The sequence below is a fragment of the Phascolarctos cinereus genome, unplaced genomic scaffold (assembly GCF_003287225.1).
Source record: "Phascolarctos cinereus isolate Bilbo 61053 unplaced genomic scaffold, phaCin_HiC Scaffold_2;HRSCAF=192, whole genome shotgun sequence".
Lineage (NCBI taxonomy): Eukaryota > Metazoa > Chordata > Mammalia > Diprotodontia > Phascolarctidae > Phascolarctos > Phascolarctos cinereus.
The window spans coordinates 372,334,594-372,359,517 of record NW_027555625.1 but is presented as its reverse complement, the minus strand read 5'-3'; the positions used below and the strand labels follow the sequence as shown (position 1 = coordinate 372,359,517).

Here is a 24,924-nt window from a genome sequence, read left to right as displayed (position 1 = left end):
GGACATCATCCTTGTTATGCTGAGTAACCCAGGACTCTATCCCCAGCGTTTCCTATTCCTGGGTAGAGCCCACAATGCTGATTGGGTTCTGAGTAGGATACTTTCTAAGGAATGGAATTTTATAGGTACCAGAAACATCCCCTTATCCTCCCCGACCTCAGCTAATCCTTTGAATAGGGGCCAGTAGCTTTAAAGATGCAGTTACCACAAAGGTAAAGTTAGATCGCTGAACTGCTAGTCAGAAGACTAGTTTCAGCCTTGCCATGTTCCATTGGGCTTTAGGGAAGACCACTGGATTTTGGAGTTAGGAGGCCTGGGTACAAATTCCAGCTCTGCCACTTACTGGGACCTTATATAAAATCACTTAGCCTCTGGGCTCCAGGTTCATCATTTTAAAATAAGGAACCAGTTTATTAGCAAGTATTTATTAAGTGCTTACTGTATGCCAGACTTTGTGCTAAACGCTGAGGATACAAAGAAAGACAAAGCCTTTTAAATTCTTTCTTACTCTAAAATGTTATTAGTCATTTCATCTCCTTAGCCTCTGTTTTCTCATCTGTCAAATGAGGACACAGACCCACAATCCACTAGATTGTGGTGAGGATCAAAGAAACAGATGTGAAAGGAATTCACAAAGTCCTATACACCTGAATAGAATATTGAGATATTAAATTCTAAGAGAGGGAACACAGAGAGGCAGTGTGATATAATGGAAAGAGTAGTGGAACGTGGAGTCAAGAAGATCAGGAATCCAATCTGGAATCAAAATATTCATTAACTGTATGATCATGGGCAAATCACAACCTTAACATTTTTTTTCGATTAAAAATATTTTTTCTCCCCCCCCTCCACTTTCCCCTTCCCACTAGGAAAAAAACAAAAACAAAAGGAAATCCTTATAATACACATCAAAACAAATTCCCATGTTGGCTGTAACCAAAAATGTAAGTCTCAGTGTGGACCTTCAGTTTCTCTGGCAGGAGGGCATTAGGTTGCTTCATCATGGGTCTTCTGGAACACTGACTGGCCATTACATTAATCAGAGGTCTTCATGCTTTCAAAGCTGTTTGTCTATACAATGTTGTTATTGTATAAATTGTTCTCTTGGTTCTGCTCACTTCACTCTGGATCATCATATAGGTTTTCCCAGGTTTCCCTGAAACTGTCCCTTTCATCATTTTTACAGCACAACAGTATTTCATCATTTGTTCAGCTCTTCTCCAATTGATGGATAACCCCGTAGTTTCTAGCTCTTTGACATCATGAAAAGAGCTGCTATAAATGTTTTCATACATGTAGATCCTTTTTCTCTTTCTTTGATGTCTTTGGGGTATAGGTCTAGTAATGCTATATAGCTGGGTCAAGGGGTATGCACAGTTTAGTGACGTTGGGGACATGATTCCAAATTGCTTTACAGCATGGCTAGACCAATTCTCAGCTTCATCAACAGTGCATCTTTTTCCACCACCTTTCTGACATTTATCATTTTCCCTTTTTGTCATCTTTGCCTCATGGAATAATCATCAGATGATTATGAGGCAGAACCTCAGAACTGGTTTAATTTGCCTCACTTAATATCTTTTAAAACTTCAGCTTCCTTTACTGTAAAATAGGGTTAATAATACCAGTGGTACTTACCTCACAGGGCTGTTGTAAGAGGCAAATGAGATAATGTATCTAAAGTGCTGCGTAAACCTTAAAAGTGCTCATATAAATGTCAGCTAATATTATTACAATTATTTATGCTCACACTCAGGTGTGGATGGCTGATAGCTGATCCTTTCCTGAGAGCAGGTTTGGAAAAAGGAAGGAAAAAAAAGGAAATATCTGGGTCATTGAAAGATTTGTTAAGATGCTCCAAGAAAAAGGAAAAGGGCAAAGAAAAAGAAGCCCGGGGGCACCTGAGATAAACTTTGCCAACATAACAATTTGGCCGTCTATGGGCCAAGCCTCACCAGGCACATGCACACCTTGTTGCCTTCTGGGGAATCCCCATCTGCTGTGCACTACCCTCAGAGCTAAGATTGATGGCTCCCTCTGTTTTCTGTTTTTTCAGCTGTCCCACCCAAGTTGAAGAAAATGAAGAGCCAGACGGTCCAGGTGGGGGAAAAGCAGTCCCTAAAATGTGAGGCAGCTGCCGGCTATCCCCAGCCTGCCTACCGCTGGTACAAGGATGGGAAGGAACTCAACAGAAGCAAAGATATTCGGATTAAGTACGGGAATGGCAAGTAAGTACCTGCTTTCCCAGGTGGCCTATCCTGCACCCTCTGGGTGACCTCTCGGAAGCAGAGAGCTGGGAATCCGGGTTCTGAAAGCCCAGCTGGCCTCCTGGGGATAGGCAAAGCTGACAGCTGGGGGTTGCACTAACCCAAAGTTAGCTAGTGGCGCTCCACTACCCACATTACCCAGCTTTAGACATCCCCTTCCTGCTGTTCTCCACTAACCCCTTGTGCTTGCCTTGCCTCTGGGGCTTTGACTATAGCCCCAGCACGCAGTGCCAGCGTGATCCTGAGTGCCTAGTAAAGGCTCAGGAAGTTTTTGTGATTCTCTGAAGGCAACTTTAAGTCATAAGTGAAGGAGGCTAATTATATAGTATGATTTCGGGGATCATGAAAGAGACCATTCTTCCCATCTCCTCAGGATCTTACCGCAGTGCCTGAAATCCTCACCATCAGTCGTTGCTTTAGGTCGGGGTGCTATTCTCATAATGCTTCTGTTACAAAGAACCTGGTGTCTCTGAGAGGTACCATATGTACCCATTAGAGATGGTTAACTTAGATTAGATTTCTGACTGTCACTTTGCAGACAACAAAGCCCCAAGGGGAAGGGACATGATTTGAAAGGATGCTAGGAGAAAGAGAGAAGTACCAGATATACCCTTGGGAAGGACCACCAAAAGTATGTTGGGGAAGGGGAATAGCAAGACAAACAATTTACTTCACGGTTCTGCCTTATTGACAGCAATGCAGCCACGCTACCCTCCCTAGCAGTGGCTGTACTTAGATGTTTGCAGAAAGGGGGGAATTGGGGAAGAGAGGATCTGAGTGTGCTGTCTGTTCATTGGTCAGCCACTGTTCAGGAGTAGTTTGCATCCTTTTCAAGAATGCAAAAAATCTGTCCCTGTCTTCTCCAGTGGGAAGAGGCCCAGGGTCAAGATACGAGACTAGTTTTTTCTTTCTACTTTCTCCTGAGCGCTTGGGTTCCCATTCCATCTCTTTCCTGAGAGCTTGGCCTCTTAGTCACATCTATATGAGTCTAGGCCTAAGGGAAGTAGCTTAGAGGCTTTTTGAAATCTTGGAGCAATGTCATCATGCTTCCACCCTGGGCAAGTGTGTATATGAGGGAGACTCTGGGGAAAACCAGCTGTAGTATTGAGAAGACCCCAGGAACAAGTCCCTTTCTGTCTACGCCTCCTACCAGAGAAGGTAACAATGCAGAATTTACCTGTATCCACAGCAGCCATTAGGTCAGTGAACCAAAGGGGTTGTCTAGGTGGGTGGGGAAGGAGAACGAGGATACTATTAATGAAAGGCTCCTTACAGAAAATAAAAGTCCTCCTGGATTCTTCCTGTATCCCAAACTCGATTTTTCATTCTGTTCAATTGACTAGTACATGTTGCCACTTGGATAACATTCACCCACCCAAGACCTCTTACAACTCCAGCCAGTGATCTCCCCCTCTACCTTTTCTGCCCTCTGCCAGTGCCTCCCTCACCCTCTGCCCTTTTCACTCACATAAAGTTAATGGTGGGCAGTACCATATCTCTCCCTCTTTCCCTCCCTCCCACCACCACCAGAGACCTTCATAAAGCCAGTTCCCTCAACATCACCTTTCTATCCCTAAATTCATACCATCTCTTCAGAGAAAAACCTAGAGCCTAGGGAGACCATGGGGTTAATGATGCTGAGGGCACATTTCTGATGTTCCTGAGTTCTTCCCTTCCACTACCCTCCTGTGATCAGTACCACAAATAGTAGCTAGGGGGTGGCCAGATTGAATGATCTGCAGACTTTATGCTGCAGGTTTTCCTGTGAGAGTCCTTTAAAGCCCTGGACATGGGAACCATGGACATAGGTCCTGATGAATGGGAAGCCAGTGAGTGACATCAACAGAGGTGACTCTCCTGAATCATCTAAGATTGACTCACCTCCACCCCATTTTGGTAGGATCCCCGAAGGGGAATTGAGGAAAGTAGGACTCCAGTCTCACTCTGTCCCTTTCCTTGACTGAAGTTTGGGGTGATGATGTTATTGTATGACTGACAACCCTCTGGGCAAAGCAGCTCTTCTCTCCTAGGTCTGAGATGCTTAAACGGGAATCAGGTCCCTCTCCATTCCACGTTTCTTCCTGAGAAAGCTGCTACCTTGGTCTGGTCCTTGATTTCTACCTCTGTCTAGTTGCTCTTTAGAACTGAAGTGGGGACTCCCCTGTTCTTTCTTTCCTGGGCACTCTGTAGTATTAAGTGACTCCCTCAAACCTCATCATGATGTTTGTCACTCAGTTATCCCATAATGAGGCCCCTCCCTCCACCCCTCCCCATCCCAGCCCTGTTTGAAGGAGGGGTGAGGAGCTAACATTGTGATGAGGAAACATCTATGTGTGGTTTATGCTCCCTGTGGAGGTAGCCCAACTGGATCCTTGGGCCTGTAACACTGGGGAGTTCATATGGATCTGCCCCTAGCCCTGAGCCTCAGAGCCCCTCAGAGTCAGACTTTCACATGTGTGTTTGTACATCCTAATCCTTCCTAATTCCCTAGCTGATACTATGGAGGAAGGGGCAAGTATCTATTCTCTTCCACTCCAAGGAAAAACAGTAGAGACCTTCTGCTTCATTTACCACATACTACATCTGTAGCAAATACTTTGTTCTGCTTCTGTCACTGTATCTCTCTCCTTCTTTCTCTGCCAATGTCACTGTATCTCTTTTTGTCTCTCCCTGGTTATGCTGCTGTTTCTCTGTTCTCTCCATCTGCAAGCTTGTGTTGATGCCTTTTTCTGTCTCTCTTCCTCTGTCCCAGTCTGTCTTCCAGTCTTCACTATACTCTCTCCTTCCTCCTTTCCCAGGCGTAGTTTTTTTCTAATCTCCACCTCCTCTCCCCTCCCCTACCCCCCAGCTCAGGATTCAGGTCCCTCCCCTGGAGAACTACATGTTCCATCATTAATGAGAAGCAGGCTAGGACAGGCCCTGCAGGCGGGCGGGCAGCTCAGAGAGGAAGTGTGGGGATTGGAGGGGGGTGGGTGGGGAGAGGTGGAGCATTCCTACCAGAGTCACTATACGGGGGGGGGGGGTGCCAGGTCACATAGGGAAATAAAACCTGGGAACTAAGGGGACACAACAACGTGAAGATACAGCCTGAGGGAAGAGAATGTTAAATTGGGGGAGGAGGGGAGTGTGGAAGACAGGACTCCAGTGGGATAGGCTAGAGGAAGATCAGTTAGAAAACAAAGCTGCTGAGATGGAGGGAAGACAGGAGCCCTACTCCAAAGACTTCCCAGGAGGCCTTACTCCCTCCTCTGTGTTCCGTTCTGGGGAGCTGAGACCATACTGTGATACTGTGTGCCTCCGTCTTTCGCTCTGAGCCCTTCTCCTCTAGGGAGATAGATCCTAATTACAAAATGCTTATCGGAATGAAGATTGTGTTGTTATTGTTGTCAATTCCTTTGGCTGTTTGATGAAGCCTATGAAGCCCTTTTCTGAATGATGTTTTTAAAAAATGTTTTTAATAAAATATATAGGATTGCAAAGGAAACTATAGATATTGAAATTAATTTGCAAAAAAAAAATTTTTTTTAAGCAACTCATGGGCCCCAGGTTAAGAACCTCTGTCCTAGAGCTAACAGAAGTCCCCAGAGGGCATCACATGTGCCTTCCCTACCTCAGAGCAGAACAGTCTTAATGTATCTCTACTGTTGTTCCTGAAGATTTCCATGGAAGGACTTGACTGCATATTTGCGTATTCCCGTTGTCACTAATAAGGTCATCCTTCTGTCTATCTACCCTTCCTCTACTTGAAGCTTAGACTTCTTCCCCCTTGCCCTGCCCTTATAAAGAACCGTGATGGATTTTAAAGGAAACTTGCCAATTTGGGTTATGGAAAAGGGATGGGGAGCCAAATTGTTCTTTTAGGTCCTGAAAGTTCAAGATTTACATTGTCTGACTCCGTGATCCCCACCTGTCCCCCTTTTTCTGGGGTGAGGTTTCAGGGGAGGGGTGGCAAGGGCAGACTCCTGACAAAGGGGAGTATTGTTTCTGATTAGGCTGGAGCCAAGGAGGAGATGGTAGGATGGTCAGAGGGACCTTAAAACTATTTTTAATGAAGGAAATCAACTGTAATTGACAAGGAGAATGAGCCCCAAGGCTGTGGGCAGAAGCTGGGCCAAGGAGCTGAAAATGTGCTTTGGGGAAGGAGTAATCGCTGTGGCATCACTGGGGACATCTCCATAGCAACAGAAAGTGTTGACAAGACAACTGGAGGGAGCTGTCCCTGGGGTCCCAGGAGGAGGATGGTCCCCAGAGGCCCCTAGACTCACTGAAAGGGGAGAGATTTCTCTGGAAAAGAAACAAGTGGTGCTTATCAGTTTGATTTGTTTGATATGTTCCTCTCATGCCTATTCCAGTGTCCCTCTCCCTCCTCCTATCCCACTGGGCTTCTGGCCCTGCCTGTCTCCTGTTGTTGTCCCTCCTAATTCGCTTTTCCTCCCACCCCCACCCCTCACACACACTGCTCACAGCAATAGCTAGGGACCCCTGGGCAAGGATATTCTGGGAAGTTGGTAATTAGTTTTGCTATTCAATAATGAAGCAGAGAAGTCATGTTGTGTAAGGAGATTTTCCTGCTTTGTCCTGTTTTTCCCAGGGGACAGGCCACTGTCCTGTGCTTTCATCCAGAAGACTGGCCAGGCTGGGGTCAGGGGGTGGGAGGGCTCTGGGAAGGCTCAACAGTTATTATCTAGGTAGGGCCAAGAGGGTTCCCAGGGGTTGGGGATGTTAAAGGAATAGGGATATAATCATCCCAAAAGAGATGGAGATGAAAGGGATGGAGAAGAAAATATAAAAAAGGCAACTTAAAAGGAAGAAAAATGGATGTCTGTACCATCACTATGGACCACTTTGGTACTGGGGGTGAGGTTGTACCAAGAAGGATATTGGAGGTGAAGGATCAGGAACATAGGGGAATTTTCTTTATATTTTTATATCAATGAACAATATCTAATTAATAGAATAGCTACAACCTGCCCCCCCCCACTCAGAACTGCTGCTTTTGAACTAGCCTTCTGGAGGCTGTATTTCAAGAGGCTAAAGAGATTCCAAAGAGAGGGGCAGGCCCCTAGCTTTCCTGAGGCCAAGGGAGTGATTTGTCAGAGTGGAATGACCCTGTGCAACTGAAGTGCCCTCCCTCTGATCAGACTTGGAGTCTCAAGCAGGGACCCCTGAGGGGGAGAAGGGTTACTTTACTTCCCACCAAGATGCAGCATCTAGCACTCTCTGGCTTCCCTGGTGATAGACCTCACAAGGGGCATATACTCACTAGCTCACCCATGTGGAAAGGAAAGGAAGTGCAGAGTTTGTGGGGTGGAGGGGGGGAAGACTTTGCCTAGAAGTCAGAAGATAGAAGCTCTAGGATGAGCTCTACCATGAAGTTCCTGGGAGACTTTGGGCAAGTCATTCATCCCCCTGGGCCTCAATTACTTCTTCTTCTGTAAAATGGGGCTAATTATCCCTTACCCCTCCCTTCCTCAGAGGAATGAGGGCATACATATAGGGGAAAAAATATTCAAAATGCTCGAACGAATGCATGGCGGTGGTAATGGTGGTGGTGGTAGTGGTGGTATTCGCATCCAAACCCACCTTATCAGAAAGGCTGGGAGCTGGATGGATGAGGAACAATACTCCAGGTTTGGTGTTATCAATTTAGCAGCTCTGAAAACTGTCATCAAAGTAGCTGCTCTCCGAGGTGCTGGGGAGCGCCTGGTCCCATCTTAACCTTATGAACCCTCCAAGTTCATGAGAATCTATGTCTCAGGGTGCTACCTCCAACACTTACAGGAAGTGCTCCCCTCCCCAAGCTAGGGTCTCAGTGGGGTTCACGTTCATCTCTTCCGGAATAGGTGACACCAACTGATAAGCAGTGCCAACTTTTTTTTCTTCTAAGTTGACTTTTCTTCATTTTTCTGACGGACTCATTTCTTCTCCATTCCCTCTTGAGTTGACCTTGCCCCTACCCCTCCAGTGCTTATGAACAGCAGACTAGGGAGCGGAAGGGGAGGCATTTGATGTGAGGGTGGAGAGGGAATTTAATCTACTTCCGGGGCCCTGGCCTAGAAAGAATTTGTAGGTTCCCTGACCAGTTTAGGATCTCTCAAGTCAAGGGCTTTCACCCTCCAATAGAGTAGCATCTCTCCATCCTTTACAGCCACAATCAGCCCCATAGGCTGTGCACCGCCCTCCTCTTCCACTGCTGGAAAATAGGCTGTCTGGGGGCAGTCAGGGGAAGAACAATTCACCTTCAATCAAAACTTCTTTCCTTTCTCCCCACCCCTCCACCCTCTGCCTCCCCCAAAACAGAAGAAACTCCAGGCTGCAGTTCAATAAGGTGAAGGTGGAAGACGCTGGGGAGTATGTCTGTGAGGCAGAAAACATTCTCGGAAAGGACACAGCCAAAGGCAAACTGAATGTGAACAGCGGTACGTCTCTGGGAGAGTCAGGGAGGTGGGGGCTGGACTGGGAGGACTTGGGGGGCTTCCAGTCACTGTGCACTGCTGGGGAGCCTCCTGGCACATGATTCATCTTGCACTCCGGTTCGCACTCCTTCTCCCTATCAAACACAACAATCTCGGCAGATTAAGAGAAATGCAGTTAAAGCATAAATGTTTAGCTTTGTTATCTAGAGCTGGCAAAGCTGCCGGCTCACATTTTAAATACCCTGAAAACTAAATATTTTGAAATCTATAGGTGGGGGAGGGATATTTTTAGAAGGCAATTATGGGTGGCTCGACTGCCAGGAGCCGGAGCCGGGGGAGTCAGGGCTGGGCCCCCTGGGCTGGAGTGTGAGCTGATTTTTCTACCCCTGTGTTTGTTTTATCGCTTACTGGGGGAACAGTCCTCTGACAGGAGGCCTCCTACATTCTCCTCTCAGAGGACTGGGGGAGGCAGGCCAGAGTGGGAATAGTGGAATTGGGAGGACAACCCCTTGGCACCCACATTTGGACCTTGGAGGGGTGGAAGTTAACTCTCTGGCCTCTTGGGCATTGAGTTGGTAATGGGTAGAAGGGTCTAAGAGTTACTATCTTCAGTCAATGGCCCATTGCATAGACAGCTTCTTGTGTCTTCTTTGGAGAGGATCTCTCCACTCGTTCACATCCTAGTGCTTCTCAAAAGCCCAAGTCAAGCCCTATATCCTTCCTGAAGCCTCCCCTCTCCCCTTCACCCCATTCTCTAGACAGAATACACAGATCTCTCCCTTCGTGGAACACTTATGTTCTGAACCACATTATATAGCTCTCCTTCTCTGACCTTTTTCCTGAATCCCCTGTTTCCAGCTCCCCGTTGGACATCTCCACTTGAATGTGCTTGTACTTCCAACTCAACGTGTCCAAAACAGAATTCATCATTATCTTGCCCAAGCCAGCTCCATCTTCTGGCTTCCCTTTCTGTTCCTGTTCTCCCAGTCATCCAGGCTGGAAATCTTGGCATCCACTTGGACTCTACCCTGTCTCTTATGAACTATTTATACGTCCCCAGATCACATTAGTTCTTCTTTTAAAACCCACCTTCTCCCCTCCTTTCTGTTCCCACTGCCACCACCCTTACCCTCCTATACTTCCAGATAGTTTCCTAACTCATTTCCTTGCCTTCAATGTTTCCTCTCTTTAATCCATCTTGCTCATCACCACCATCAGTAACCATTGCTTAAAAAGTGTCAGTGGCTCCCCATTGCCTGTAGGATAAAGGATAAACTCCTCAGCCTGGCATTCAAGTCTCTCTCAGTTTTCTCCTAGCCAGTCTTCCCAGTCTTATCTCCACCTTTACCCCCTCTTACAATGGCCCTGTGTCCCAACTAACTGCTCCTCTTGGTCGTGTTGCAAACATGCCTTGCACTTTCCTACACTTATGAGTCTTTGCTCATCTTTTGTTCCTCTGAAATGCCCTCCCCGATCCTCTTTGTCTATTTCCAACTGCCTATTTCAAGACCTGTTGTAAGCCTTATTTCCTTCTTGAAGCTTTCCCTGCCTATATCAGCCCACACCAAACACTCGTTTCCTTGAATTTCTACAGAACCTTGCCTTTTGGGGCAGTTAATCACTGCCTAACATTGTTATCGTCTTTTTGTATTGTTACTCAGCTAAGCAAATGTGTCCAGTCTCCCCATCTAGACTGTGAGTTCCATATAGGCAAGGACTCTGTTTTCTCCTCTAGTTTCCTCTTATCACCACCACCCTACCTCTTGGATATACAGTAAATATCTGTGATCCTGAGAACAATTCACTGAGAGAATCTCAACTCTGAGACCCAGGGGCTCATAGAATATATCACCCACTCTAGGAAGGAAGGCAGGGAGGGAGGGAGGAAAGAAGGAAGGAAGGCAGGGAGTGAGGAAAAGGAAGGGAGGGAAGAAGGAAGGAAAGAAAGCAAGAAGGAAGGCAGAAAGGAAGGAAGGAAAGGAGGAAGGATGGAAGGAAAGAAGCAAGAAAGGGAGGAAGGCAGGGAAGAAGGAAGGAAGACAGGAAGGGAGGGAGGGAGGAAGGAGGGAAGAAAAGGAAAGAAGGAAGGGAGGGAAGAAGGAAGGAGGGCAGGGGGAGGGAGGAAGGAAAGAAAGCAAGAAGGAGGATGGAAAGGAAGGAAGGGAGGAAGGAGGGAAGAAAAGGAAGGAAGGCAGGGAGGGAGGGAGGGAAAAAGGAAGGTAGGAGAGAAAGCAGAGAGAGGGGAAAGAAGGAGGAAAGGGAAGGAGGGAGGAGGGAGAGAAGAAAAGGAAGGAAGGGAGAGAAGGAAGGAAAGAAAGCAAGAAGGAAGGCAGAAAGGAAGGAAAGGAGGAAGGATGGAAGGAAAGGAAGGAAGGAAAGAGGCAAGAAAGGGAGGAAGGCAGGGAAGAAGGGAGGAAGACAGGAAGAGAGGGAGGGAGGAAGGAGGGAAGAAAAGGAAGGGAGGGAGGAAGGAAGGAAAGAAAGCAAGAAGGAAGGCAGAAAGGAAGGAAAGGAGGAAGGATGGAAGGAAAGGAAGGAAGGAAAGAGGCAAGAAAGGGAGGAAGGCAGGGAAGAAGGGAGGAAGACAGGAAGAGAGGGAGGGAGGAAGGAGGGAAGAAAAGGAAAGAAGGAAGGGAGGGAAGAAGGAAGGCAGGCAGGAGGAGGGAGGAAGGAAAGAAAGCAGGAAGCACCTGCTGTACCAGATACTGTGCTAAGCACTTTACAAACATTATTTCATTTGAGCCTCACAACAAACCTATGAGGTAGGTATAATTATTGTCCACATTTTATAGTTGAGGAAACTAAATGTTTAACAAATGCTTGTTAAGTTGAATTACTTGGTTCTAAGTTCTCAGGATCCTTGGCCTTATTTAACAGTTGAGGAAACTAAAGCTGAGAGATACTAAGTGACTTGTCCAGGGTCACTCAACTATAAGTATCTGAGGCCAGATTTGAACTCTGGTCTTCTCAACTCCAGGCCCAGCACTCTATCTTCTGTGCCACTGAGCTGCCTCTTAGGGAGTACACTATTGGTCTGTAATAGCCGCAGGTTGGCCAAAGAAACTGTGGGGAGAGTCAGGCTCTAATTTCCACCCACTCTTGGTCCTCTTATAGGGTCTATGCCCAGCAGCTTCACCCCAGGTATTATCTGCAGTCATAGTGAATTGACCTTCTATCCCAATGGGCTGCTAGAAGCTTATGCCAGTTTGTATTTTGGATTCACAGAGTGAGGCCAGAGAAGGTCCTTTGTCAGCTGATGGGGCTCCCCGGGCTTTTTTTCCTTCCTATTTTTCCAGGTCTACAGGGCCCCACCTCCGGTTAGCTCCAAAGGACCCAATGTGCTTTGGGCCCAAGTGGCATAATTACCAAGGCCCATGTGGCAGGGAGGCCACTGAGGCAAGGGCTGGGAACACAAGACTCATGTATTCCAAGGAGCCCTCCTCGTCCACTGACAGCTGCACAGCATGTTAAGTGAAGAAGGCATCAGAATGGGAATCACAGACCTGGGTTCTAGTCCTTGCTCAAGTTGGGTGGTCTTGAGCAAATCACCTTGAAGTTCTGGGCCTCAGTTCCACCCTTCTCAGCTCTGACATGCAGCAGTAAAGTGTAAATGCCTCAAGGACAGGAGCTCTTTCAGTCTTGGTGTCTATATCTCTAGCACCTAGTGCTCAGTGCCTGGCACATAGTAAGCACCTAATAAATGCTTGTTAAATTGAACTTTGAAGTCCTCAGGCTCCTGGGCCCAGCCTACCTTCCTGGCCCAATGAGGGATGGAAGCTGTGCTCCCATCTGTTGGGGGGCCAGAGGAAGAGCTTCCTGGCTCAACCCTTCGCCTGGGCATAGATGCATCAGGAACCTTGTTTACCCATGGAACCTGGGAGACCTGCAGAAACAAGAGCTGGGAGAGAGAGGGGGAGGGGGCGGGCTGGGTTTAGTGCCTTCTGACTCATCTCCAGCCACTCAACTCCACCCCGAGTGGGGTTTGGCCTGACCCCATCATGTTGGGAAGGGAAAGGGTGGGGGGGGTCGTAGGGAGAAGTGTGGGGGCAATTCCTCCTCTATCTCAGGGCTAGGGGCCGGGGAGTGGCCTGACATCGCTGTTCAGTTTGTGATGTAATCTGTAGTTTTTGTTTTTAAATTTGGAGTGCTTATTCTGCCCTCTTTGCACATCATTGCTGATCCACTTCCCCCCACCCCCCGGAAGGCATAGCATTCTCTCCCTTCAGCCATGGCCTTTGTAGCCCTTACCAGAGGTCTGGAGAAGTCTGGAGGGAGGCTGTTCTCTTATAGCAAAGCAGCTGGTTTGGGTTGGCTCTACATAGTCTTAGGTTCTAGAAATCTGATGCTTCAGTCCCAGGTGAAGGAGGATCTGGGAATGTCCCAGAGCACCTGAGCTCATGCCAGAATCTCAGAATTAGGCCAGGTTCCATCCTGGGGGAGCAGCCATGCACTCATTCCCCTCTGAAGCATGCACTCATTCCCCACTTTCCCTCTACCATCAGGGCCTTATGCTATTGATCATTGTTTTTTCCTTTCATATTATATCATTCACGATCTACTCTTCTTTTTCTATTACATACACTGATCTACCCTGTCCTTAAAAAAAAAATCCTTCACTTGATAAGAGATAACTGTGGTATAGTAGGCAGAGAGCCAAACTTGAAGTCAGGAAGACCTGGGTTCAAATCCTGCTTTTGATAACATTCAGGTTATATGACCCTGAGCACATCACTTAACACCTCAGCTTGCTAAGACTACATTGGTGGAAAGAATTTCTTCATGAGGAATTTCCTATATCAATGAAATCACATAGGTTCAAAAATCCAAAAATAAAATTAATTAAAAAAAAAAAACAAAAAAAATCCAAAAATAAGCAAAAAACCCCAACAACAACAAAGAAAACAAAAACCTTTCGCTTGATTCTGCTTTGCTGGTAAGCTGCCATTTCATATCTCCTTTCCTTTTCAACTCCTAGAAAGAGTTGTCTGTGCTTACTGCTGGAGAGTCAGCTAGGCGGCGAAATAGATAGAACTCAGAGACTCAAGTAAGGTTGACCTGAGTTCAAATCCAGCCTCTGGCACTTATCACTTTTATGTCCCTGGGCAAGTCACTTACCCTCTGTTTCTTCAACAGTAAAATAGAGATTTTAATAACACCCATCTCCCAGGGTTATGGTGAGGATCAAATGAGATGATGTTTGTAAAGGCTTAATACAGTGCCTGGCACACAAAAGGCACTATATACATGCTCATTTCCATTTCCTGATACCACCCATTCATTTTCAGTCCTCTATAATCTGTCTTCTAACCCTCAACAATCTGTTGAAATTTCTCTATCAAAGGTTACCAGTGGTTTCTTAACTGCTAAATCTAATGGACTTTTCTCGATCCTCACCCTTCCTAACCTTTCTGCAGCTTTTGACACTGTTAACCACTCCCTGCTTTTGGATACTCTTTCCTCCCTGGGCTTCCCAGGTAGTGCTCTACCAGTCTGATCACTCCTTCTCAAGCTCCTAGGTTACCTCATCATTCACTTCCCACCCCCAGAGCAGGATGGTGCCTGAGGCTCAGGCCCAGGCCCTCTTCTCTTCTTTCCACACTCCCTTCCTAGGTAACCTTATCTGTTCCCATTGATTCAAGGCTCACCTTTATGCAAATGACTCTCAAATACACACACACACACACACACACACACACACACACCCCATATACACATATATCCAGCCATAACATTTCCTAAACTCTAGTCCTGTATCTCCAAATGCCTACAGAAAGTTATTATTATACAATTATTAAGTGCTTAATATGTCCCAGGCACAATGCTGAGTGCTAGAGATACAAAGACAGGCAAAAACAGCCCCTGACCCTAAGGAGCTCACAGTCTAGTGGGAAAGCCAACATGTAAACAACTGTGTGCAAAGAAGTTATCTTCAGGGTAACTTGGAATAATATTAGAAGAAAGGTACTAGCATTAATTTGGGACTGGGAAAGTCCTTCCTTGTAGAAGGTGGGATTTTATCTGATACCTGAAGGAAACCAGGTGGCGATGAAGAAGGAGAGTGGCAGCCACAGGGGAGAGCCACAGGGAGATGGTAGGGTGTTCAGCCATGGCAAGCAGGCCACGGTCACTGGATCACAGAGTATGTGGACGGGGGTTAAATGTAAGAGAACTGGAAAGGTAGGAAGGGGCCACGTTGTAAAGGGCTTCCCACACCGAGCAGAGGATTTTATGTTTAATCCTGGAGGTATTAGGAAGCTAATGGAGTTTGACGTCTCCACCAGGAAGTTCTGTCAGCACCTCCGACTCAACATTTATAGAACCGAACTAATCTTCCCCACCAAGCCTTCAGAGTTTCCTTCTCTCTGTGGAATGCATCGCTATGTTCAATCCCCTGGTTGTTACCTTGGAGACAGCTGACATTCCTCTCTCTACCTCATCCTCATATCCAGTCAGTTGCCAAATCATGTCTTTTTGACCTCCACAATCTCTTTTATCTCTCCCCTTCTGTCTTATTCCCTCTTCCTTTAGTCTCCAACACCATAATAGCTTTCTAACTTGTCTCTCTGCCACCAGTCCATCCCTTCTTCAGTTCATCCTTTGCCCAGCTGACAAAATACTATCTGTCCCAAAGTCACAGATCTAAACATCTCACTCCCTAGCTCAAAAACTTTAAGTGTCTCCTATTACCAGAAGGATGAAATAAAAGCTCCTTAGACTGGAATTTAAGGCTCTCCTTTACTTCTCCAACCTACTTTTCCATCCCTATTTTTTATTCTTCTTCTTCCAACACTTTATATTCCAGCTACCTTAGCCTGAAAAGGCCAAGGTCCCCCACTGTATCTTGGGGCATTTCCAGTCATCCTAATCTATATCTGGCACTGGACCCAGATGACATCGGAGAAGAAAATGAGGCTGGTGACTTTGCCCAGTCCGCCCTCACTTAAATCCAATTCACTTGCATGTTGCGGCATCACCTCCCTGATGTCATGGTCCTCTTCAAGAATGAAGGACAAACAGCAGCACATTCCAGCTAAGGATTCTTTGCTGATCCCCAAACTTGACTTTCCATTGCTTGCCTCACTGGTTCACAGGAACTGTCTGCCATGTCCAAAGACCGTCCTTCCTCCACCGAGTCTCTCAGAATTCCTGTCTTCCTTCAAGGCTGAGCTCATATGCCTATGAAGTCTCCTTGAATCTCTTCTTTTCTGTCCTCAGTTCTTAGTGTTGTCTCCTTTCTCAAATATTTCTAGAACTCTTTGTCCCCTTCAGTCCTGGCTGTGTTCATGTTAGCTTTTGGAAGGCAAAGGATGTTCATTTTATCCCCAGTGCCTCGCACATAATAGAGCCATAATATTCACTTAATATAATTGCATTGTAGCAGGCCTGTATTTGGAACTAGGGACAGAAGAAAAACATGCCCAAATCAGAGTATAAGGACCAGAGAGAATCTAGGGAGCTCATCCAGCCTGCCTATAGATGGAACAGTTTTTTTTTTTAAATCCAGAGTTCATTCTAAAATGTCTTTAGTTGCCCAGCAGAGCTGGAATTAAGAGTCATCTTGTTTTAATGTTTGCTGCAGGCAGGGTCTGTCATGCCCAAAGTATGGCCCTGAATGTAGCAATCAGGGTTCCTTAGCCTAATGTCTAGCCACCAGACTTTGTTTTCCCAAAGGGTTTAACTCTTCACTCTCTGCCTCTAAGAGAAATTAGGTCAGGTCAACATCCCTTTAATTGGTGTCCGCTGTTTCTTCATGCTGAGTGTATCTAACCTATGGACATTTCCCCAGAGAAAGGAGGCCATTGTTGGTTCAAGGTCTGCAAATATCCAGCTCCTCTGGATTCCAGACCGTTTGTCATCCTTACTTTCCCCAATGGTCTCAGATTCCTTGAGCAGCAGGATTTGACCCTTGGGCCTTAGTTGGCTGACAGCTAGTGTAGACACAACACTCAAATGGATCTGGGTGATAGAGAAGGTTGAACAAAATCCTACAGAATTGGTCTGTGGAGCTGGCCCAGCATTATATGTTCTATCTTTCCTGGGGGAAACCACCTTTCAAGTAAAAGCCAAGACTCTCAGTGTGGGCCTGAATCACCTTCATGCTCAGATTCCCTAGTACTTTCTGTGTTTGTAGCTGGGCCTTTCCTGAGGCCCTCTAATTCTCTGTGACCTAAGACCTCTATCTCTTAACCTAGCCACTTTTTTTCTGCTGGATCCCCACACCTTCCCTCCCTACTTTGACCAGTGAGATTAGCAGTGACTATGGAGCCCCTAATGCCCACTCAGATGATGTGCCCGCTGTAGAGTTGTAAAATGATATATGTGTCTGGAACTAGCAAGCAGGCCTTGTTGTATGCTAAGGTTTCCAGGACCCAGGACCATGACAGTCCTGGGATTCTAGCTTTAAAGCTAGAAGGGAACTCAGAGGTCCGAGTCTAACTCTCTCGTTTAAAAAATATATATATTTTCAGTTCCATATTCTCTCCCTCCCTCTAGCCATTCCTCTATCCATTGAGAAGCCAACCCCTTCATTTGATAGATGAGGAAACTGAGGCAGACAGAGGTTAAGTGACTTGCCCAGGGTCACACAGTTAGTAAGTGTCTGAGGTTGGATTTGAACTCTAGCACTTAGCACAGTTGTCTGGCACTCATAGGTACTTATTAAATACTTACTGACTAGTGTTGAACTCAGGTCTTCCTGACTGACTCCACTTAGTCTGTTTTTTGCAAGTTTGCCTTTCACCTCCTACGAGGAGCAGACTCAGCCCTGGACACCTTTGCGTTGTATCAGATTCTCTTCTCTGGTCGCCATCTCGTAGACTTTGTAGAGCAGATCCCGCAGGCCCAGCCGGCAGCCATCCCTGACCACTGGGATGCAGGGAGCCCAATGTAGGTTCTGCTGTTGATTTGACTAACCCAAGAAGTGTGGCAGAGACACTTCCCCAGATCGATTACTAGGAAATTGGGTGTGGGGATGGGTGGGAGAGGAGGGAAGGAGGTGGTATTTTTTGTGATTTGCATTCATCTGCATACAGATTATGCTATTAAAGTAGGCTTACAGCCCAAAACACTGGACAAGGATTTTGGGAATTCTGGGCTCCACTGCCCTATTTTTGACCTTGGTTGGGCAAACCACTTTGACTCTCTAAAACTGAGTTTCCCCTTCTGTAAGGTGAAGAAATTGGATTAGAAAACCTCGAGGGTCTCTTCCATTTTTAACATTCTATGAGCCTAGAAAAAAGCTGCATGAAAGAACATTGCATTTAGAGTCAAGCTTTTTTTGTGTTGGTCAGTCACATCCAACTCTTCGTGACCTCATTTGGGGTTTTCCTGGCAAAGATACTGGAGTGGTTTGCCATTTCCTTCTCCAGCTCATTTTACAGATGAGGAAACTAAGGCAAACAGTGACTTGCCCAGGGTCACACAGCTAGTGAGTGTCTGAGGCCAGATTTGAACTCATGTGGATGAGTCTTCCTGATTCCAGGCCCTACACTTTATTCATTTCACCACCTAGCTGGCCCACCTGGAATCAAGTCCTGAATTCAAATCCTGAATTTGCTACTTCCTTCTTTAGTGAACATAGGCTCATCACCTAATCTGAGTTTCATCATCTGTAAAAACAAGGGGATTGAATGAGACACAATTTTAGTTTATGATCCCTGATTTTTTTTTTTTTGGCAATTGGGGTTAAGTGACTTGCCCAGGGTCACATAGCTAGTAAGTGTCAAGTGTTTGGTCTGAGGCTGGATTTGAATTCAGGTCTTCCTGAGTTCAGGGTTGGTGCTCTATCCACTGTGCCACCTAGCTGCCCCTGACCCCTGATTCTTAGGTGGACATCTCTACATATTTCTTTTTCTTTTTCTTTTCATCACTACCCCCTGACTCTCACTGACTTTGATCCCCTTGACCAGAGCCTAGCAGGGCAAAGGGCTCCTCCAGACTGATGTGCCCAGGCAAGTTCCTGATGAATGACTTTGGTCTGAGAAGCACTGCAGGATGCCAGGGATGGGGTGGGGAAGTTCCTAGATCTCAGGGGTGGCAACTAGAAACATATCCAGGTTTGGGGTCCTCTGTGGTGTACAGGGAGAGGTTCAAAAGCTGGAGAGTGACATGCAGAGTTTTATCCATGAGTTTGTTATACATGTACAGACTGAAGGCTATGTATATAATCCCAGGCCCACTCGGTCCATCCATCTCCCCAAATGTCTAAACACTAAGGAACTAAGGACTGCATCCTGTGGGGAAATCTAGCACCCCGCAGCTGACTGAAAGTGGCCAAGCCAAGGTAGAATATAACTGCAGGGACCAGGGGCCATCAGACTATTGCTTAAAGCCCACAGAGCACCTGAGAGCTGGACAGGAAACGAGCTGATTGCCCTCTCTGATCTTACTCCTTGTCAATTCTTCTACTGTGGACAATGATGAGAATGTGTGTATTAGGGGGAGGGGCAGATAGAGAAGGAAGGAGGAAAGCAAGAGAGATCGAGGGGAGGGAGAAACTTCAGAGGGAAGGAGAGGGAGAGGGAGAAAGGGAAGGAAGAAGGGAGAGAGAGAAGGAAGGAGGGAGAAAGAGAGGGAAGGAGGGGGAGAAAAGGGGGAGAGGGAGAAAGGAAAGGAAGAAGGAAGAAAAGAAAGAGAGGGAAGAAGGGAAAGAGAGAAAGAGAGAGGGAAGGAGGGGGAGAACAGGGAGAGAGGGAGAGAGAAAGGGAAGGAAGAAGGAAGAGAGAAAGAGAGGGAAGGAGGGGGAGAGAGAGAAAGAGACAGAGAAGGAGAGACAGAGAGATTGAGAGATTCTTAGCTGCATGTTGACTTTCTGGATGCCCTCTGACCTCAGTCTCAGGCATCTAGGGACAACACTTTAGTTTGGAAGGCTATTTCTCTACATCCTTCTGTTAAAGTAAGATGTATATCCTGGACAAAGATGCATTAAAAACCAAATCTTCCCCTCAGCCCGTTTTCATATCACAGCTGGCCCCCTTTTCCCTCCCCTTTGAGTTCCTGTCTCTGCTCTGGGCCTCCCTGGAGCCTCATGATTTATGGCCAAGGCTGGTGTAGGCCTATATCAAATAATGCTGGAGGGCCAAGGAAGATTGGGCCAGGAGAGAGGGAGGAGGATGTGGCAAGGATAAAACCCCTTAGAAGAAGAGGTGCTGATAAGAAAGTAGTTTCTTTTACGGGTAAACCTTCTCTGTTTGGGGAGAGAGGGAGGTTCCTAAGCATCTCTCTACACTTTTCTGAAGAAATTGGCTCTAGCAAACAGATTGCTACTCCCAGACTTTGGACATGTTGATCGAGGGAGTAGAGTTCCTGAATGTCCGGCTCCTTCTAGCACTCCCGCCCCTATTGTCTAAGCCCCTGCTCCTCTGGTGACCCTGGCCCCCTTTGATTAGAATGAGACTTGTTCTTAGATGTCCTTCTCTTGTTTCCCAAGATGACCTCCTTTTACTCCATCTGGCTCTGCCTGTGGAGCTCACCTGAGCACTCCCTGGGAAGGAGGGCCTTGAAGAGCTGGCCCTCAGAGGGAACAGTTTCTTTACAAAGGGTTGTTCCTAGTGGTTTTCCTTAAAGGCACCCTGGGGGAGCTTTCCAAAGAATTAGGTGGGGGTCTGGGTGGGAGAACTAGAGAGAAAATGGTCACACTTGCCCCAAGGACGGCCAACTCTGGCCTCCTGAGGCTGGTGCTGCTTCCCCAGATGGAATACAAATGTCTATGGGGAAAGGACCAGGTTGGGGGATGAGAATGGGAGGAGGATGAGATACAAGATTCTCATGTAGGTAATGAGAACCTCCTCCCCGTACCATAAAAAATGAAGCATCCACAGGCCCTGTTTATGTAGTTGGGGCCCCTTGGGAACAGTGAAGAGTTAAGGTGTTTTCAGTTGGGAAAGCTGGTCAGAGATCAGAGTTGCTAATTCTGTCCAGGGTAGTGGGAGGCAGCATGGCGCGCTGGAGAGTCCACTGAGTTTGGAGTCAGAGGTCAGGTTTATTCCTGGTTCTCCCACTGACTTCCTGTGTGACCTTGGACAAATCCTTTAACTTCTCTGGAAAGCAGGTTTCTCCTGTGTAAAACGAGTGGGTTGGACTAGCTAAGGATGATAATAATGAAGTATCAACAATAATGGAGCAGCTAGGTGGCCAAGTGGAGAGAGTGCTGGGCCTGGAGTCATGAAGACTCATCTTTGCGAATGCAAATCTGGCCTCAGACACCTACTAACTGTGTGACCCTGGGTGAATCACTTAGTCTTGTTTGCCTCAGTTTCCACATCTGTAAAATGAACTGGAGAAGAAAGTGGCAAACTACTTCAGTATCTCTGCCAAGAAAACCACGAATAGTCAGACATGACTGAAATGACTGAATGACAAAAATAATGATTAAATATGGTGATAATAGCTAGAATTTATATAGCACCTTAAGGTTTGCAAAGTGCTCTACATGGGTTATCTTTTGATCTTCATACCAACCTTGGAAGGTAGGTGCTATCATTATCCCCATTTTACAGATGAAGAAACTGAGGCACAGAGCGACATTAAGTGACTAGCCCAGGATCACACAACTACTAAGTGTCTGAGGCAAGATTCGAACTCAGGTCTTCCTGACTCCAAGGCCAGTGCTCTATCTACTATGCCACCCAGCTGCTTGGAGATGACCTCCAAGGCCCTTTCCAGCCTAAATCCATGATCCTATGACAAAGGGAAGGTGTATCACCAAGTAAAGAGGTGATTGAGAATCAGTGGGCTATAGTGGCTCAAGAGCTGGCCTTGGTGTTAGGAAGACCTGGGTTCAAGTCCTGCCTTTAACATATACTGGTTGTGTGAACTCTGGGTAAGTCACTTAACCTTTGTCTGCCTCAGTTTCCTCAACTGTGAAATGGGGGGATGAGAATGGGAGGATCTTTTTATTTTCAGTTCCAACTTCTTGCCCTCTCTCTAGCCCCTCCCCCACCCATTGAGAAGCCAACCCCCTCATTTGACAGATGAGGAAACTGAGGCAGACAGCAGTTAAGTGACCTGCCCAGAATGGCATAATAGCACCACTCTTCCAGCCCAGGGTTGTTGTGAAGATCTAATGAGATATTTGTAAAGCACTCAGCCCAGTGCCCGGCACATAATAGATGCTTAATAAATGCTTTTTTCCCTTCCTTCTCCCCCTACCCCTAGCTGACTCCCTGAGGTGATGCATTCTGAAGGGGAGCTACAGTAACGATGTGTCATTCTCTATATTTCTCCCCTTTCTAGTGGCCACCACCCTCTCGTCATGGTCTGGGCATGCTCGGAAATGCAACGAGACTGCCAAGTCTTACTGTGTCAATGGGGGCGTCTGCTACTACATTGAGGGCATCAATCAGCTGTCTTGCAAGTAAGTGAGCGGTGTGCCTGGGCACTGAGGGGGTGGGGGGGAGGGGAAGGGAGGCCAGGAGCTTGTGTAGTGGGGTATTGAAGGGAGGGTCTCCAAAAGCGGTGCTGGGCAAGCCCTAAGGGCTTTCTTACCCTCCCTGCTGAGGCTCAGCTCAAAGCAGTTGTTGGTATATCCATGTTGGGGATTCAGAGGTAGGTCGGATTCATCCCTCAGTCCCTTTGCACCCAGCCAAAGATTCCTCCTGGAAGCTTGGGGAGATGTCTGTGTCACATGTGGGTCTCAGGGCTCCTGGAGTCCCTGTTTCCCTTTCCTTCCCTCCCTCCCTGAATTCCTCTTCCACTGGTTTCTATTCAGTAGGGCCTCCCCCCGTAGGGCTGCCCCTTGGCTCCCCATGTGGGCAGTGGCTTCTCTTTCTGTCTCTGTCTCAGCATCTCTGCTGCCTTCTGCTCTTGCTGAGTGTTTGATAAGCCCTAGAGTGTCTCTCTCCCTAGAGGTGAAGAGGGAGTCATTAGCACAGAAGTGAAGGAGCAGGAAGAATTCCAGGAGCCAGAATCTGCATCTCCTGGTTGCTTCCCTGCTTGAGGAAGGGTCCCTCACCCTGTATTTACTGCAAAGAGGGGGGAGGGGAGGGGAGGGGAGGGAGGGAGAGTGGCCTAATAATCATAGTGCCACTTGACCCTTATAGATGCCCACCCCCCACCCCAATCTGTATATTGTGGGATGGGACAAAAGGACCAAGGGTCAGTAAAGTCAACCTCCCACCAGGATATGAGTCATGTTGGAAACTGACCTGGATATTTCCTGAGAGAAGGGGCTACATTTTGAATGGAAAAATAGGGATGCTGAGAAAGAAGAAAAGGGAAAGGACTTTTAATCCATGACCTGAGCCTTGCCCCTCCCTAGCCTCATCCTCAACTGGCTTTTTTGGCTAGTGTCCTCTTTTCTGGACTGACAACACTAGCCCCAGCACAGAGGGTGTCTCTCAAACACAGATCTCCAAGGAGCTCATAGCACACAAGTCAGCCCAAGGATGGATTGGGAAGTCACTGAGGCCCAGATAAACAGGGAGGACTTTTATTGGGGCGGGGGGAGGTCAGTCAATACATCAAGGGAAGCTCTTGGCTGAGAAGCTAGTGCTCCAACACTATTTAGTCGTTTTGCCTGCTTACATCTTGGTTAAGGCTCGTGGCTGGATAGCCCAGACAGTAAGTGAGAGAGGCCTGAGTTTTGGAGCAACGGAGTGCACATTTAGTCCTAGCCTTAGGTACCAGTGAGGGGTACAAATTTGTCACTGGGAAAGTCTTACCACATTTGAAACATCTGGACAAGGGCATCAGGAGTGTGGCAAGAAAGAGAGAAATATGAGACATGATTTAAATTCATGCCACCAAGGCCTCTCACAGGAAGGCTAAGGTTGCGTCTTTGCTTCACCCATCCCAACCTTAGCTCTCAGACTTAGATCTAAATTCATCTCTACTCCACAAGAACAGGTGGTCACCATTTAAGAAACAAGAGATTTTTCCTGGGGCAAAGCCTGGCAGGGCAGGTACACAAGAAGGCAGGTTCTTAAGGGAGCCCTTCTATCTCCATGCATTAATTACAAAGTTTTGTCCCATCCTCACACCACACACCCCCATACATCCTGCTAGGGAGGCAGCTAGGATGGCTTCCTGGCATCAGGAAGACCTGAATTCCAATCCAGCCTCAGATACTGACTATGTATATGACCCTGGGCAACTCACTCAATCTCTGTTAGCCTCAGTTTCTTCAGCTACAAAATGGGGATAAGAGTGCAGCTACCTCCTAAGTTTGTTGTGAGGATCAAATGAAATAACATTTGTAAAGTGCTTAGCATAGTGCCCGGCACATAGTAGGTGCTACATGAATGCTAGCTATCATCATCATCATTATTATTATTATCACTCTTATTATTACTCAGTTGCCAGCACATGGAGTGGTTTGACAAGCAGCCAATCAGGGAGGTCCTTGGCCTGTTGGAGATGTGCAGTGTGGAGCAATCTCTCAGACCAGAAGCCCTTGGGACCAGTGCCCTCCTCTTGTTCTCTGGAGTGAATTTTGACCCTGCTCTCCCAAGGTTTTGAATGTAAGGCCCATTCTGATACCTCTTCCCTTTCCCATTTCACTTAACCAGTTTATGGTCAGAAGAAAACATATTAGGAACATTTAGGTGCACCATGATCCCAGCCTGCCTGATTCTAGAACAGAGAATTCCTTACTTACAATATTCTCTGGAATATTCTCTTCCATCCGGAATAGAAAGACAACTTAAGGGCAGAGACCAAAACCTCCTGTCCCCAGATTATCAGGACATCATGGAAGGGAGAACCTCAGCTAAAAGGGGAGAGCAATCGAACCACCTCTGATCTCAGACTATGGTATAAAGTAGGAGAGGCTAGGAGTTGGACAGGGAAGTTAAACTCTGGAAGATGGTTTGGGGGCAAAGAAGCTTGGCTTCTCTGCCTGAACCAGATTTGGGAGGCTCTCTGGAGCACTTGCCTACCCCCCGGAGGTCATGACCCAACATGCTGGCCTTGAAATATCAGTGACCAAGAAATCTGTTACTTAGGCTTAGATAGAGAGAGCAGTTCCAAGCCCTGAACCCAGACTCTACCTCTTTTCCTCCCTCCAAGCCAGAAGGTGTATGGTAGTGGAGATGACAGTGATAGGATGCTTTGGAGGAACAGGAAGACTTCCTGGCTAAAAACATTCAAGTTTGTACAATACTCTGAGCTCTTTGGAGTGAATGTGATAGAGACACCCACCAGGATGCTTAGCCTATGCTCTGGGGGGCCAAGAACCTTAGCAATAGGGTTCTTTCGAAAGGATAAAGAGAGTAGGCCAAAAGCAATCCCACAACTCTAATGCC

The 24,924-nt window shown here is 47.0% G+C and overlaps 1 protein-coding gene across 1 annotated transcript in view; it reads left to right on the top strand.

Moving 5' to 3' along the window:
* The window catches only part of NRG2 (neuregulin 2), a 251,784-nt gene that overhangs the window by 199,755 nt on the left and 27,105 nt on the right, over window positions 1-24,924 (top strand). Inside the window, 3 exon segments of the mRNA XM_078150470.1 lie at window positions 2,057-2,228; window positions 8,568-8,686; window positions 21,917-22,037. Of these exon segments, the coding sequence (XP_078006596.1) occupies window positions 2,057-2,228; window positions 8,568-8,686; window positions 21,917-22,037 (412 nt within the window).